The 17,500-nt window shown below is 39.4% G+C and overlaps 2 protein-coding genes across 2 annotated transcripts in view; one reads left to right on the plus strand and one right to left on the minus strand.

Moving 5' to 3' along the window:
- LOC125033469 (ras-related protein Rap-2c-like) overlaps positions 1–6,227 on the plus strand; it is a 69,285-nt gene extending 63,058 nt beyond the window's left edge. Inside the window, exon 4 of the mRNA XM_047624996.1 lies at positions 3,175–6,227. The gene's annotated coding sequence lies outside the window, so the exon portion shown is untranslated. The remainder of the gene's footprint in view (positions 1–3,174) is intronic.
- A 7,218-nt stretch (positions 6,228–13,445) lies between these two features.
- LOC125033468 (alpha-2-macroglobulin receptor-associated protein-like) overlaps positions 13,446–17,500 on the minus strand; it is a 15,931-nt gene continuing 11,876 nt past the window's right edge. The window contains exons 5-7 of the mRNA XM_047624995.1: positions 16,720–16,810; positions 14,466–14,622; positions 13,446–13,871 (exon numbers count right to left, since the gene is read on the minus strand). Coding sequence (XP_047480951.1) covers positions 13,641–13,871; positions 14,466–14,622; positions 16,720–16,810 — 479 coding nt within the window. The 3' untranslated portion in view covers positions 13,446–13,640. The remainder of the gene's footprint in view (positions 13,872–14,465; positions 14,623–16,719; positions 16,811–17,500) is intronic.

Consider the following 17,500-nt stretch of genomic DNA (forward strand, 5'->3'; position numbering starts at 1 on the left):
CGCGGGAGAGGGACGGCGGCGGCGGCTGCCGAGGGCGACCTTCCGACCTCATAACTTGCTCCCCTCCTCCCTCAGGCCCCGGGAATAGCTTCCCTTGTTGCAAGATGAACCGCGTCGCGACGATCAAAGTGACACGCTCGCGAGTCCACAGTTGCCGATCCGCCACAGGTGCACACACGCCTGTCGCTGCTCCACAGTTGCCTCAGCCGCAGGAGTTGCGCACGCCCCGGCGCCGCTTTGTTTCTGTCGCCATCCGCCGCAGCGGCTAATGCGTGCCGGGCCCTTCCAGCCACGAGTGCCGCCGCCAGAGGAAAGGAATAGAAAGCGAAAAAGAAGACCCGCTGGGGAGGAGAACCGCCAAAGGAGAGGAGGAAGGAAGAGAGGAAAGGCGTGATAGTTAGGCGAGAAGGAGGGAAGGAAAGGAGAGGAAAGAGGAGAGGCTGATGGAGAGGAGGAAGGAGAAGAGGAAGCGCGTGATGGGGAAGCGAGAGGGAGGGAGGGAAGGTTGGGGAAAGAGGAGAGGCTGATGGGCAAGCGAGAGGGAGGGAGGGGGAGAAGGGAGGGGAAAGAGGAGAGGCTGATGGGCAAGCGAGAGGGAGGGAGGGAGGGAAGGGAGGGGAAAGAGGAGAGACTGATGGGCAAGCGAGAGGGAGGGAGGGAGGGGAAAGAGGAGAGGCTGATGGAGAAGCGAGAGGGAGGGAGGGAGGGAAGGAAGGGAGGGGAAAGAGGAGAGGCTGATGGGCAAGCGAGAGAAAGGGAGGGAGGGAGGGAAGGGAGGGGAAAGAGGAGAGGCTGATGGGGAAGCGGGGGGGGGGAAGGGAAGAGGAGAGGTTGATGGGGAAGGGAGAGGGAGGGGAAAGAGGAGAGGCTGATGGGGAAGCGAGAGGGGGGAAAGGAAAGGGAAGAGGAGAGGCTGATGGGGAGGAGGAAGGAAGAGAGGAAAGGCGTGATGGGGAGGAGTGGGTTGATAATTGGAGGTCTCGGCCGAGCCGCTTCCTGGCCCGGCCTGCATTTCCTGCCTTTGTTGAAGGGCGTCGCGTTGAGTCCGCGTGCGGGCCGGGGTTCCCGGCGTCACTCTCGCCGCCGCTGCTGCTGCTGCTGCTGCTGCTGTCACCGCCCTGGACATGCAGCGATCTGCGCCTACGCCGGGCTCCTGCTTGGCCCTCGGCGGGTTCCTGCTGCTCTGGCGAAGCGCTCGGGGGGGCCGAGCCGGTGACCGCACTTCGGCCCAAGGATTTCCATGCTTCTCTCTTTTGCCTTTTGATGCGCGCGCGTCGCCTTCTTGGGCAATGTAGGGAGACGAAATGCTTGGGATGGCGGTGCGGGCATATCGCGTTACTGGCGGTGCCCTCATGACCCCGCCCACCCCCGCCCACTCTCTCGCCCTTCTCACCAGCCTGGGATTCTCAGCCCTCCCTGCACTCTCTCCGGCCCGTCAGCGATACCTCGTCACCCGCAGCCTCTGCCGTCCGCTGGCCAGATCAGCACCCATGGCGCCGGCTGAGCAACCACAGGTCCTGCGACCCGAGCTCGTTGCTTTTCGTGATTCTTTTCGCTTCTTGTGTGGCAGGATTTTGCTTCTGAGGCGGCACCCGTTATCTTTTCCGGAATAAATCTTCCTTGTTTCTCTTTTGACAGGCACAGTATCTCATTATTTATTCCATTCTTTTGTTTCGCTTATCTGTGTTCTCTATCGGAAACCCTCTTGCTCGGAACGGTCCGCCGAGCAGTTGCCGCGGCCCTCTCGCCCGCCGCGTTTCGCTCCGAGGAGGAGCCGCGGCTCGGCCTCGGCGCCCACCGCGCGACGCCACGGCACTCCCTCCGCCCCCGCCGTCCGCCCACCCGCCCCGCGCCCCCGCCCCGCGCCCCCGCCCCGCGCCCCCACACACACACACACATATATATATACATCTATAAACATTATATATACTCAAACACACAAATACATACATATATATTATAAATATAAATATATATATATATTTGTATGGTGTTTATATTGCATTATATATATATATATTTTACATATACATATACATATATATATATATATATATATATATATATATATATTACATATACATATACATATACATATACATATACATATATATATATATATATATATATATATATATATATATTACATATACATATACATATAATCACACACATTTATACAACCCTCCCAGACCAGGACTCGAACCCAGGTCACTCTGGTAGGAAACTGGAGGGTCAGTACTAAATCAATCATGCTACCTGACTCACTAAAAGGAGTGTGCAACTTGGATCTCATTAGCTTCTTAGACATTACTATCAACTCATACTAGAGTAATGATAGCGAAGTTTTACACATAGTCCCCGTGGGTGCATGGTGAAACCCAGGTCACTCCTGATCGAGTCCTGGTCAGGAAGGGTTGTTTATTATCGATATCTGTGTGGCATTGCACTATTTCATTTTTCAAATATATATATATATATATGTATGTATATGTATATATATATATATATATATATATATATATATATATTAACCCAATTGCCCTGGATTTATGTTCTGTCCCCTGTTTTTTTTTTTGGGAATGTTGTTACATGAATTGGCAGGATAATGTGTTTTTATTTTTAAGACAGTTGACATCGATATTGTTATTATTGTTATTGATGTTATGATTTTTAAATTGTTATTAAAATCTCGATAACATTTAAGACAATGAAGTAATGCAAAAGACCCTTTCCAAAAGTCGAGGAAAAGGGTAAACAAGTGAGACAGGTAGGACTGATAACCGACTCCTTGGTTACTAAGCACATGTAGAGCCATCCAGGTGTAAATACAATAAATAAACTTGTATTACATTGGTCATGGCATTTATTCTTGCCATATGTGGCGAATAGGTTAATGATGTGTATATTATGTTTTATATATATATATATATATTTATATATATATATGTATTATGTTATATACATATTATATGTATATTTGTGTGTGTGTGTGTGTGTGTGTGTGTGTGTGTGTGTGTGTGTGTGTGTGTTTGTGTGTGTGTGTGTTTGTTTGTTTGTTTGTTTTTGAACTGTGTGAATATGGTGCAGAGAGAAAAGTGGTGGAGAAGGATGGAAGTTTCTTGTCACCCTTTTTTGTGATATAGCTAATCTTGTTCCTCAATATCTTTTCAGCTATGAATCATAGGCAAATGAAGACTGCATCTTCCTCAGAAGACCCCTAAGGCCCTCATAAGCAGTGCAGACACTCTCCCCAAGACCAATAGTTATCCAGAAGATGTCTTCTGAAGTACTTCTCAAATGATAAACACTCACCAGTGGATCATGGCGACAGTGAGGACTCTGCCATACCTTGATGTTATCGACTTGCCATCCAGTCTTCACCTGGGCGCCACCAGGGACCATCACCATGGAATCACTGACCAGTCTTGAAGACCCTCCTCCATCTTCACCTTGAGCAGGAAGCTCCTAAACACACTCTGCTGTCTTTACCTCCATCACTCCTCCTGGCATCCAGCCGGTTGATGGTGTATGTTGTATTCTTCTTCCATCTTCAAGACCGAATAGCAGGAACAAGTCTGCAACTATGTCCTACTTAGCTAAAGCTTTTTGTGATTTTAATTGTTGCAATATGCAAAGATGTATAGTGTAGCAAGACATGAAATTTATGTGGTCATGGTCTGATGCTGTCTGCACTCTCAGTATTTAAAATGTTTGTTTGATTGATGGAAACACAGCTTCTGGAGGAATCACTTGATATGACATGAAATTATTTTGTTATTGTAAGTTACAGTGCAATATTTTGTGAGCAAATGGCAAATGGACAGAAAGTGATCTAGTGAGAGTGGTAAAACAGTATATGAAAATAGAGGTCTGAACTGGCTTGAGGGACCTACTTAGAGTTAACTGCTCTGTGACCAGTAACTCAAATTGACATCCTGGAGATTGGCCTTACACAGGGAGTGGAGCAGCCCATCAAGAAATGTGATTATGCGCTTCCCTCACGCTCTGTAAATATGTCATATGCTAGTAACACAGCTTAAGTTTGGATGCAATAGTCTGTTTCTTCATGATAAGTTTGTTGTAATAATATTCAATGTATATAATACTGCCCCGCACAAAGGGTTTAGGTCATTATTTGTCTCAATAAATACCCACCATAACTTCATCGCCTGTGCAAGGCCCTAGTTATTTACAAAACTTTGATTAATACTGTTTTGGCTTTAAACTCTGTTCAAAAGTCTTTCTGAGGAATATTTGTTCCAGATTTTTTTTTTTTTTTTCTTTCTAGGTAGTTTGCAATTATGAAAATTACTACCTGATTTCTTGCACATGTAATAAAAATAGCAATATTAGCCAACTGCATTTGTTATATTTGTTGGCAGAAAGATTAAGGTTGGAAGAGAATTTTTAAAAGTTGAAGAAATGTATGTATTTTACATGAAGATAATTTTTATCATGGTGCAGTGGTAGTGAGACAAATTTCAGAGAAGTGATATATACCAAAGCTCTGTTAAAATATGAGATTAATTAATCTCAGACAGCAAACTTTGCTCTATATGTAGATTTTTAATAACCAACTATGAATATTTGTGTTGCTTGTATAAAATATTAAGCCTTTTCTTTAGGAGAAGCACATTTTTTTTTTTTTTTTTTTTTTTTCATCTTGTGACTTCTCTCATGTTTGTGTTTGATTTTAGTGTATACCCATATAACCCTTTCAGTTTGTCCCACCCATCACTTAGTATAGTTTGAGGTGCTTATGGCTGCATCTCCCTTTTTACTTGTTTACTTGTTCAGAACAACACTGAAATCTTTGTCTTGTGCAAACTTTTCTTTTGAAGGGAGGAAAGGGGGGAGGGGGAGGGTAAGCCTTGTTTTCCAGTGTAAAAGTAGCAATCTGACAATTTTTTTTCTCTCTCTAAGAGTTATTAAAATTTTGTATCTTTGTGTATATCACTAAACTTTGAGCCAATTTAGTATAACTTGACTAAATGAGAATTTACATTGCCTCCCTTTAGTTTTTATGTATTTCCTCTTCTAGTGTAAATGATTGATGTTTACAGAGATGAGAAAATTATAATGAATAAATGATTTTTCAGCTGAAGGAGATCCTTTTGCAAAAGACAGGTGGTCAGGTTTTAGGCTAACGGTTATCTTCAGAGGATCTTAAAAGCAATGCAGATGGATGTTTCTGCACAATAGTGGATGTGATGTGTGACGAACCTGTGCATTGGTTAATTTGACTAAGAAGAGAGAGCCTGCACATATCTTATTTTAGTACCCTTTGTCTTCATAAGTCCTCAACAAATATAAAACTTGACAGTGTTAGCCCAAAGTTGATTAAAAAAAAAAAAAATGTAAAGACCCATCTGGGGTAGCAGCACATTGACCTATTATCTAGCGTTTACACCATCATGTCTTGCGTCTGTAATGCTCATATCATTTGAATTATAACCTATTCGAATGAATGTATAATTAATTTGTTATAAAAATAAATGTATTTTTAAATATGTTGAATACCTACTGCATTTGATTTATTTGACCTCTTGGTTAGATAAAGAATTGGAATTGAGTATATTACCATTTGTGAAAATGTCCTTTTCATATAATTACTAAAACAAAGGAAAATTGTATTCATTTTCACTTTAAAAGAAACACTTATTCTTGCATTATATTATCAAAACTGAATTTAAAGTTCATATTATTCCTTGATCATATAGGTTTTCTCTTGCTAATTAATTGTACTAAACTTTCCTACTAGACTGTTTTAGGAGAAGGCCAAATTTTTGTTTTGCATTTTTGTTTGTTTTGCAACTGTTTTGATACGAAACTTAAATCTAGAACAAGGGATATATATATATATTTTTTCTGCAAAATCATGTTTCATAATGCAGCACATGATCATTACATCTCAATATACCATGCTTCAAACCTTTCAAAAACCTATTCATACAAGTTACCTCGTACAAAAATTAATAATAAACTACATAAGAGAAATACTCTTAATTATTCTGTCCATTATATTCTTAATCAAGAGGTCAAGAAGTGTGTGAGCCCACACTAAGCCCTTGGTGAAGGGAAGTTTTGATTATGATACGTGCAAAGCTCAGCTGTGTGAGATGGGGCTAGACTGGACCTAGTCCTGTTCTGACTCCATAATAAGTGGTTGGAGATAATGTTTAGTTGTGCGCTTTATAAAGCTGAAGGAATAAAGAAACGTACAGCATGGTATTTATCTATACCTATTATCCTTTTAAAAATATATAAATATTTAAATGAACTTACTTTTCCTTGCATTCTTTTTTTTTTTTTTTTTCTTTATTAATGAAATAAATGCTTTATTGCTGGTACTCAAAATTAGGAAATGAGGTTTCTTTTCATCTTACCTCAATTAAATGGTAGATTTTTCCCCTCTCTTCTCAGTAGCATATTTTATTAATGTATACATTACTTTTGTTAACCAAAATAGGAATAAAAATGTTAAAACAAACATAAGTCATGTGGATAAAGGAGACAACTTGAATATTATGTCATTTCATAATTCATTCTTAAAATGGACATTGAAAACCTCTAAACCAGTCCAGAGAAGTCTAGGTATAAGAATATCTTGTAGAAGGTTTTCCATTTGAGTACTGCTTTTCATCCTCTTCATAATGTAGATCTCTGTTATATCACCTGAAAATCTCTTCACCGCTTGTATCTTGTGCTTAACCTAATTGCTAAAGCACAACTCCAAACTACTTAAGATCACCGTTCACCTTGTCAAAATTTAGTTAAAGGTTGTTTCATAATCATTCTTGCCTGGCAATTCTACAAGATGAAATTGCAAACAGCCAGTCCTTCAATGCAGCCAGCACTGGTATCTAACAGTTTTGTTGTGTGAGTATGCATGTGTTTATGTCTGTGTATACATGCATATGTATTTGTATTCAAGTTTGTATATATGGACATAATGTACATGTATCTATGAAGGTATATAAGTAAATATAAATGTATGTAGTGTAAAACTCGGTTTTATGCATTTCTGATGTGATTTCAACAAATAAATGTCAGAGACGGACTCCATTTCAAAAAAATTTGAAAAGTAAGTTTTGGAAATATCTTTAATTTTTTCTGATAGTTTAAAAACATGATGCACTAAAAGTAGAATGTTCAATGCTTATAAAGAAAAGAAAGAAAGAAAAAAGCAAAACATCAAAGGTCATATGCCACTATAGAAAGGAGCAATAGTGGAAAGGGTAAAAAGGGGATTAGTTGATGATTAAATGTGCTACACATCAAAAGTCGTACTGCAGTCCAGGGTAGTATGGTATTGAAAGGATAAAGAGGGTTGCGGAGAGAGAGGCTGAGTCAATGGGTTAGGGTAGGGATTAGCAAAAGGATAAGATACTGTGTGACAAAAGGGAGTCACATGTGTATTCATGAGGGAGGAGAAGGGATAACAGGGAAGGAAGGGGGTGATGCAGATGAAGCCGGGTGAGATTGGGTGTGTTGGAAGGGAATGGGAGGGAAGGCATATAGGGAGATTATGAGTAGGGTGATGTATGTCAGCAGTCACTTTAAGTGTAGAGTGAATGGGAGCAGAGAGATTGGGAGGATGGATAATGTTATTTGGGTCATGATTAGATGTTTTGAATGTCAAGAGTTTCTGAAATGATTCCTTATTAGGGGGAGAAGAGGGGGATGGATGTTTGAGGGGCAGAGGAAAAGGTAGATGGAGGAGAGAATGCAGTAGAAGATGGGGTGAAATGATTAGATTGTTCAATGTGGCAAGTATATCGAGGAGGTAAAGGGGTAAGCATCGGGGAAGTAGAGATTGGAGTGTCTGGATTTAGAATGGCAAAAACTTTGACTGGGAGGGAGAGGGAGTAGAAGTGGGAACGTAAAGAGTAGGAGGAAGAGATACTGGGGGAGATGGAAAAGCACTTGGGGAGAAGGGGAGGGGCAGAGCAAACGACAGCACTGGAGTAGGGAAATCCTTCATGGCATGCCTGTCTGTTCTTGCCTAAAGTGAGGCCAAGTTTAAATATGAAGATGGCTATCTCAGACTCAAACTTACAGGTAAGGCAGCCCTTGTAAAATATGTTATGGGAACCACTACAATTGGCACATGTACTGACTGCAGGGCAATTTGAATGATCATGGATAGGATGGGCTCATAGAGAGCAGTGGGCAGTAGGGTGAACAAAATGCCAACATTTTTGACAATGATAGGGAAGGGGTGAAAATAGACAGGGCAGGACTCCACCATTATAAACTTCATGGGGGAGGTCATGTCTGTGGAAGGTAGTTTTGGCAATACTGGAGTAGGACTTCTGGCAACCTCCAGAGGTAATAGTGTAGCACTGTACCGATACTATACCATAGTCAGTGAGACAGGCAAGCAGATAATTTTCAGTCTGACCAATCCCTGTTGTAGACAGAGTAATCAGCTGGAAAGAATTATCAGGGGTAGAATTATCAGTGAGGTCAGTCAGGGTAGATTAAGCACAATCTAGAGACTTGGATGTAACTCTGAAAAGGCATGAATGATTAGAATGGCTGCAGGAGGAAACCTTGCCTATTTGTTTTCAGACATTTTTGGAATAAAAGAGTACTATCAGAGTAAATTGATCCCACTTAGGTGAGATAAAAAGAGTACTCAAAAGATCTGCAGAGGTGCAAGTAGTTGAAGGGTAAGGATGGGAGGAAGAGGGAAAGGTGAAGTGTGAGAGTACAGGGAAGTAGACAATGAAGGTTCGGTATAAAATCCTTACTGGCCATGGTACGCCTGGAGTATGTAGGGAAGAGAAATTGTTCACCCCTCAGGGTCTCCATGAGAGGTAAGGCCTAAATAACTAAACTAAATATTATGCCCAGGGCTCCCTGTGGCCCTTTAGGATTGACCTAAAGCCAACCCTTATCCTTTCAACATGGCTTTCACATCTTAAGAAGTGGACAGAAGAGATTGGAGAAGAGAAGGAAAAGGAAATGGGGAGAGGAAAAGACTGCAAAATGACTTGAGCCAAGGGCTGAAGCCCAAGGTAGGGGAGGTCCCCAACATTATGCCCCAGTCTCTATCTCCTAACCTCCCATGATAACAAGAGGTATAGGATTATGGGGGATAAAAGAGTAGAATCTTTGGGGTTTATTTTGATATATTGGACAACTATGATGAACTATGGACATTACAAGTAAGCTAAGTTTTCTCAGCACATTTTCATCAATGGGGCAAACCCATAGCATAGATGGATGGTCCAGTTTGAAAAGTTTCTTTTATTTGAGATTTATTTATTCAAATCTCCAATTTAGGCCATTGTACACAAATACTAAAAGGAAATTAAACACTTGATGAATTGATCTTTTAGACAATAAACACAATTCATATTGGAAAACTAGTGTGGAGTGTGGAAATGCCCCCATCACCTACCAAAACTCTTAAATTTTCTAGATTTGGTACGAGTGCCACCCACTCCCTGGGAAGTAAAAGATATACACACAGCTCAAAAGATGCATACTTGTATCCTCCACAAAGAGTCAGAGGAATCATTGCAATATCTCAAGTTATTATTTTTGAACATTCCTTTATCCAAAATTATATAGGCTGATTTTGCTGCTTCTCAAAGTTAACTTCCTCAATTTCTAGTAAATCCTCTATATTAGCCTCATGGTATAAAGGCAGAAATATGAAATTAACTTACTAAATGTGGTAATAACATTTGGCTATTGGCCAGTAATGCAGGTTGTTGGGACACCCATGCTCAACTCCTTCAGTACTTCAAGCACAATATTAGGGACCTAATAGTTTGTATCTGTATATTATAAACAAACAAACAAACAAACAAACAAAAAAGTAATAGTAACACCAAACAAATTATTTTGCTACTATTAAAAATGACCTCCCTGACCCAATGGCCTGGTGTATATTATTATGCAGTACCATCCAGGACTCGGTCCACCACAGCCATTGCATGACCTCTTTTTATTCACTGAATTTATACACCAGCGAGCTTATCTTTGATATGAACTACACTGCCTGCCTTCTTCTCAAACTCATTACATAGCTGCTTATCTCACAAACTACTTAGAACCAAAACCTATTGTATTTTGGCTTATAATACAGAAAATGTCTACAAATATTTATATTCAACAAAAATAAGTCCTCTGATGCATTTTTTTCTGTTCAGCTTATATTTATCTCCATATCAAAAGTGGAGGATAAAAACACCTATATATAATCACTGCTTGTGACAAACCTAACACTGCCTTTACTTCTTCAATTAATGCCTGCATATGAATCTGCTATTCACAAATCTACTATTATATTTTCAGAGAGTTTCCAAAATATTGTGAGAAATTAAAAAATTACGGCTTTCCCAGATTTTCCCTATTTCAAGAATAAAAATGATCAATTTCCCTTACAGAAATAATTCCTCGTTAGTAAAATTTATCTAGATGAAAAGCCTAGAAGACATACATTATAACAATAGCCATCATACCTGATGCTCTTTGGTGAAGTGAAGCATGTGACACACACAAGAAACTTCTGAGACAAGGAATGCTACATCATTATGAGAAAACTGACTTTGGGGATCATTGTTACTTCACAGATGCCTTCAATCAGTACCATCACAAAAGTTGTGCAAGTGTAGATCAGTAAGATTGACAGAAGTAAATGATCCTGATGGTGGAATTGAGACCAGGGCTGAACAGTCATAGGCAGGAAGAGTCATGTAACCATGAACTGAGAGATCAATCATCTCTTTGCCCTTGCCTAAAATGTGCCATATTTAACCAATGCTTCTGGGAGACATTGGGGTTTGCTAGGCGTCCACTCCAGGGAGTATGCTCGCTGCCTGTGTGTCACACTTGCTGTGCTGCACCAACAAAATGATAAGACTTCTCTCTGTATAACTTCTATCCAAAACATGTATTTAATGTTTTAGTATATTTAGAGATGCATGACATTCATTTTAGTTACTAAGTCCAACCTACAGTGGCTCGATTATGTACATTAGAGTCCATATTAATATACACAAGGCTGCTACTGCCTCTGTATTTCCCTTTTGTGTGTCATACTTCAAGACAAACTGGCAGAGTGCCATATTGAAAATTAAGTAGTTGACATAAGGAGACTAACCATGGAAACTCAGAGTGAAGGTTACTTACAGGTTCACAGCAGCAGCAAGAGGTCACATTATTTTGGTGTGTTACATCATCCATGCATAGCAGGTGAATAATTTGTATGCTAAATATCACCCTTTATACAAAGCAATAACCAGAGTATTACATTTCCCCTTCTCCCTCAGGCAATACCCCAGGGGATGTAACATATGGGCATGTACCTTATAAAGATCAAAATAAAAGGTAATGCATCAGAGAAACATAATGTGAATGACACACTGCCCGGAGGCAGATCCACGTCAGCCATGAAGTGAATCCCACGTCACCCGGAGGCTATGGGTTAAGGTGACTCCTTTCAGAAAAATATATTCTTTGTTTTTGGCTTTTAAGAAATCTCATAGAAGCAATTTCAAGAGAATTGGATAATTAGAACCTAAAAAAGATTTTAAAAGGTGTAAGGTTTGGTGTAAGAAATAAGGTGTGTAAATAGTTTAACAGTATGACTACAATATTTTTCAATGGGTTTTGATATACTGTATTGTGATTAGCATATCACACTTGCACTTTTGCCATATTTACCTTCAACTGACAAAATCACATCACATTACTTCTCATCAAGGGGCTAACACCAAGGGGGGGGATGGCTGCATCTACTTGCCAACCACAGGGGTCCCTCATGGCGAGTCTCCTGGCAGGCCCTTGGCCCATCTCTAATTTCTCGCAACAGGACTGGTCAAGCTGCCCAAGCCATGACCTCCTAGGTTGTCCCACGGGCCTCCTCCACCTAGGATTGTCTCTCTATGAGACAACCTGATGGGCAGGGTCATCCACAGGGAAATGAGCTAGGTGCCCATATAGCCTGGGTTAGTGGTCCTGGATTATGCAAGTAACAGGTCCCATGTCAGTCTCACAGTGCAGCAGTTGGTTGGACACATGGTCCTGCCAACTGTACCCATGATCCGGTGTAGGGACTTGTTATCAAAGGCATCAAGACAAGACTTTAAGGCACTAGATAGCATCCAGGTTTTGCTTCCATAGAGCAAAACAGGTAGTATCAAGGCCTTGAAGACACATAGCTTGGTCTTTCTGCATACATACCGACATCTCCAAATGTTCTTGTTGATTGAGTTCATGGCTCCTGCTGCCACCAATCCATCTACTGACTTCTTGGTCTGACAGCCCAGACATGCACTTCGATACAAAGGTATGCAAAGCTCTCTGTGACTTCAGCATCCTCACCTCAAGCATGTATTGACTGAATGGGTTCCCTTAACAGGTCCTGAATCTTGGTCTTGGTCCAGGAGACCTCTTGGCCCAAGGGCTTTGCCTCATTACTAATTACATCAAGAGCTGCCACCAATGATTCTAGAGACTCAGATAGGATAGCAACATCGTCAGCAAAGTCATGGTCAGTGACCTTCATATTGCCCAGTGTTGCTCCACACTCACTTTGGTTAGTAGCTCTGCCCATTATCCCCACCCCTGAATTAATCCCTTACTGACAAGTTAAGAAAAATTAAAAAAAAAATCTATGCTTTGGAGATTAATGGCAACAAGCCGACTGAGCGTGGGAGTTCGCTAGATCAAGCCGAACCCCTCGTATCCATTTAGCGCATTGCCAAATAGATACGGTACAGCCGCACTCCACAGATCAAGAGGTTTGTTATGATGTATCAGTGTATGGCCCGTCAGTATGGGTTTTACAGGGGAGAAATTCCACAGGCCTCCCACCACACTTCACAGCACTATCGGTATATAGGCTTGCTATTTGGCCAAAAGTCTGTGTCGGAGTTCCCTTAAGTCTCAGGATTTCCCATAGTGATTCTTGGTGCACCGAGTCAAAACGGCATCTTAAGGGCAATGTAGGCTGCAAGTGAGCCATGACCAAACTCACAATGGCATTTCACAAGGACTTGAAGCGCTAGAATATGGTCTACTGTGGACTTGCTAGAAGTGAATACAGACAACACTGGTCTCTGGTGCCTTAGTAGATGGCAGTCAAGACTGTATGCAAGCCCCATGCCATAGGTTCATCCCAAGCCTTTAACAGTTCAGCAGGGATATCACATATGCCTACAGCTTTCCCACCCTTCAACTTAGAAATGGCCATACTAACCTCATTCCATAAGGTACTGATAAATGCCACTAACATATTAGTCCAATCATTCTGATAATTTTATACAACATCTGGTCTCTAGGCCAAAGGCTGTAATCAAATTCTGAGAAATAGTCCTGTCTCGATTCAAATCATATCTTTCAAATAAATTTGCATTTGTGTATGTGTCAACATGATTTACATCAATATTGATAATTAAGCAAGGTTCACAGAAGAGACTACATTTTAATGTCTATTTATTTTCTTATAAAGCTGAAAATATACTTTTTATACATTAAGCTAAGAGAACAAATATTACAAAAATCATTCAATGCTCCAACACTAAACAATCAAATTCTCATTCTTTCTTTGTTCTGTTTACACAATTTTCTTATTTAATCAAGTTATTCATAACTTCGGCAAACAAACAGAGGATACATCATAATTCTAGATGCCTTTGAAAGATCCTCATCTCCAGATCCTCATGCAGCTTTTCAACCTTGCGCTGTTGCTTACTCAAACGTTCTTGCAACAAGCGCTGACCTTCTGTGGAATGCAGCTGCTTTTCTGACTCCTTAATTTCTGCCCCAGACCGTGACTGCAGGACTTCTAATTGACCTGTCATATGTCGTACTTTGAGAAGTCGATGTTCATAGTGTTTGAGTTCCGTCTGAAATCATAAATGTGTTTCTTTTTAGAACTGGTGTAATAATTGAAGTCATAAATTAGATATACTTGAATTATAATGCATGATAACCTAAACAAAAAAAAAAACAAAAAAAAAACAAAAAAAAAAATTATGGATCTACTGTAATAACTAATTAGTTGCAACCTGTAAAGTAAGACATGTACAATTATATCAATCATCAGTTTATGAGGAAACCCATGCATGGCAGAAGATATTTAATCAGAACAAGGCAAACCAGGCCCAATTGCTGGGTAGCAAATATCTATGGCTATACATGGTTGAGCTTTAAAATATTTGTTTTTGGCCTTGACTATGGTCACTGAGGAGATACTGCCCCTCAAAGGTAAGCTTAAAGCCTCACCCCCCCCCCCCTTCCCAATCATGTATACCACAGCCAAAATGCATGTTTCCCAAACTTTAGTGAAAAGTATAAAGCAGCTGAATGCATGGGAAGCTACTGTTCCACAGTACATGACTTTTTTTTACCAATACTGTTCACTGTGAAAACTAATGACAATTGAGCCACTAAATACTAAGTGAGCTGTGTTAAAAGTTATACACCTCATACAAACATACATGAAGAGATTCCAGCTCCTCTTGTGTAAAATCTCCACGCACAGCAAGCTTCCACAGTCCTGCAACTTTAGGCTCAATAAACTCTTTGCTGTCAGGACCTGTTGATGCCACCTTGTGCAACCGATCATAGCTGTCCTTCAGTTCTCGATGCTTCTCCCTACAAGCATCAGATATATCAGAAATTAACCTGTAGCTCCTCTACACTGGTATGCCAATTATTAAGTATTACTGAAAACATATGAATGATGTAAAGGATCTAGGAAAATTTAATTTATCTGTATAATTTCCACCAAATAACCATTCCAGACAAAAACAGGAGTAAAATTAAATCAAATTTAATAAATAAAGAAAGAAATACATAGTAAGATAAATCTAACATAAACTGGACATATCAATTTAGTGGCCTGAATCCTGTCAATCTGCATTCTCATGAGAAAAAGTAGAAAAAACATGATATTCATCTGTTTTGAGTTGTTACACTCCCAATAAATGTTTCCTATGAATAATTAGCTGACTAATACTTAATAACAGGAGTACTTATAAAAAAGGAACATTCCAAAACCAAATATAAAATTGGCCTCAAAGTAAGTCAGAAAGACCGCACTGGATAGGAAAGATTGGTTATAGATGGGTAATATGCATAAACTATGACAAAAGTGGTAAAACATTATGACGGCAAATGGGTTGATAATAATAAAGAAAATGGCAATGAGCATCTTTACATTTAAGGGGATCCTGATCACTCTAACTTGATAACCAAATATAAAAAATATTAAAAGCTGAATATTTGGACACATCTTGCTTACTTTGACCATGTATATGAACATAACATCACTCTATAGGCCTTTGCTCAAAAATCATAAGAGATTTTGGTAATCATTTTTTAAATCTAAGCCTATGAACTATGAAAATTCAAATACCACCCAACAATTACAGGTTGCATTTTTTTTCAGTCTTCATACAACATGAAATGTCACCATATCATGGAGTTACAGGTCATGCAAAACCATGAAATATTTTTTTCTTCCCATCCTCTCTCTTTCTACTTAGCTTTTTAAAAATAAATACAGTACTTATTAATTTTACTAATTCCAAATAATATCTATGCATGTTCTCAGGATAATCCTTTTAATCCTATATGAATGTCTAACCCATTAGATCTGGGTGACTTAATCTGTAACTGCTGGGCCATGCCTATAGTTGTCATAACAAAACGACTCATTACACATGGTATAGCTGTAGTAGTCTAGACACACTAAAGCGAGTTGAGCGGAAAGTTCCGCTACATGTAGCGGACTCACGGGCCAAACAGCAGGACGGTTGCCTAAAGTTACTGGAGTCAGTGATCCCGAGATATTTGTGATACTGTCATTGAAGGGTTAGCAATCAATGTCATGAAAAAATTTGCCTAAGGAAAATGACAGGAATGACTTGCAATGAGTGCACAAAATTCCTGGAGGATGATTAGACTCTAGAGCTCTTGCATTATATGGATCTTGGTTACATTCCATTAAGATTTTGTCCCGAGTCATCAGGATCCAGTTGATGTTTCACGTTTAGTAATTGGCAATTTTTTTGGTTTCTTTATTTAACTAATCTAGAAATCTACAGACCAGTTGTTCCAAACATAAAAGGCATGACCCCTTTTCAAGTGTTTCACATGTTTTACAGATTTTTTTTTTTTTTTTTTTTTTTTTTTGCCTCTAAATTGACTCTGAAATAATGGAAATATATGGACAATCTCTGGTTCAAAATATAAATAGGAAGATGAAAATATAATTCAAAATACTACTACTAATAAAGGTGATAATAACAGTGACATTGAAAAGGAGAAAACACACTACCGTGTTGATACTATGGTATAAAAACCCACACTGTAAAACTAGATTTAATTGAAAAAGAGACTACAGTTTCGGAATCCACCTGGATTCCATCTTCAGGATTGGACCTGAAGATGGAATCCAGGTGGATTCCGAAACTGTAGTCTCTTTTTCAATTAAATCTAGTTTTACAGTGTGGGTTTTTATACCAGTGACATTGGGGAAATGAGGGCATGCTCTCTACTGTACCATCTAACCCACAGTGGCTTTTCAAATTCCTAATTAATTAGCATAGGACTTTTATGCAAATAATCATAATACATATATTTTTTTTAGTAAACATTTGGTGTGTGACAGAAGTCTAGGGAATATTTCTTGTGTGATGCTAAAGACTAAGAACCACTGCTTTAGCCAGTACCTGACTGAGACCTTACCTAATACTGTTTGAGGGATCCTTCACTGACTTAGCAGGCCCTTCTAGGTCCTGAAGAGTGTCAAATTTTTTAACATCATTCTCCAAATTGTCTGGAAATAAAAAATAAAATATATATATATATATATATATACAGCAAGAAGTCATTTTACATTTTGTATCATAAAACTTTTTATAAAATCAAGATGGATGATAACAGTTTCTGGTGATGATACCTAGAGAACACTTTAATGATATTACAGTTCGGTGCTCCATTGTTACTTTTTTCCCCTTATCTTATAGATGAAACAGGGATGCTTTGTTTATTCACTTTCCTGCACAAGCAAGTTAACCATCGTGGAATTCATGGGAATTTGAACTCAACAAAATTTCTCATTATTTGTTGTGCTGAAACTCGGAGACATACATCAGTTGCTTCTACCTAATTTTAATAAACCCTTGTTGCTACACAGGAAGTATTTGCCTTGTGCCTAAGACTTGTGTTTATATTCTAGGGTTGGCTTTAATGCTAGTTGTCATAAATACATGGTTGAGAGAGTATGTAGTCTTTTTAATATCTACATTTTTAGTCTTTATAGAAGTCCCAGTTCCAATGATAATATATATGATTGTTTACTTACTTTGCACATTTCTTTTCAAGAGAATGATAGGAAATTGTGCTTTATTATTATAGGTGATTTCAATGCTCATCACCAAGAATGGCTGAATTCTGTGTCCCCAATTGACCAACATGGCACTTCTGTCCTAGATTTCTCAGATATAGTTGGGCGTGAGCAGTTAGT

The sequence above is a fragment of the Penaeus chinensis genome, chromosome 16, assembly GCF_019202785.1.
Source record: "Penaeus chinensis breed Huanghai No. 1 chromosome 16, ASM1920278v2, whole genome shotgun sequence".
NCBI lineage: Eukaryota > Metazoa > Arthropoda > Malacostraca > Decapoda > Penaeidae > Penaeus > Penaeus chinensis.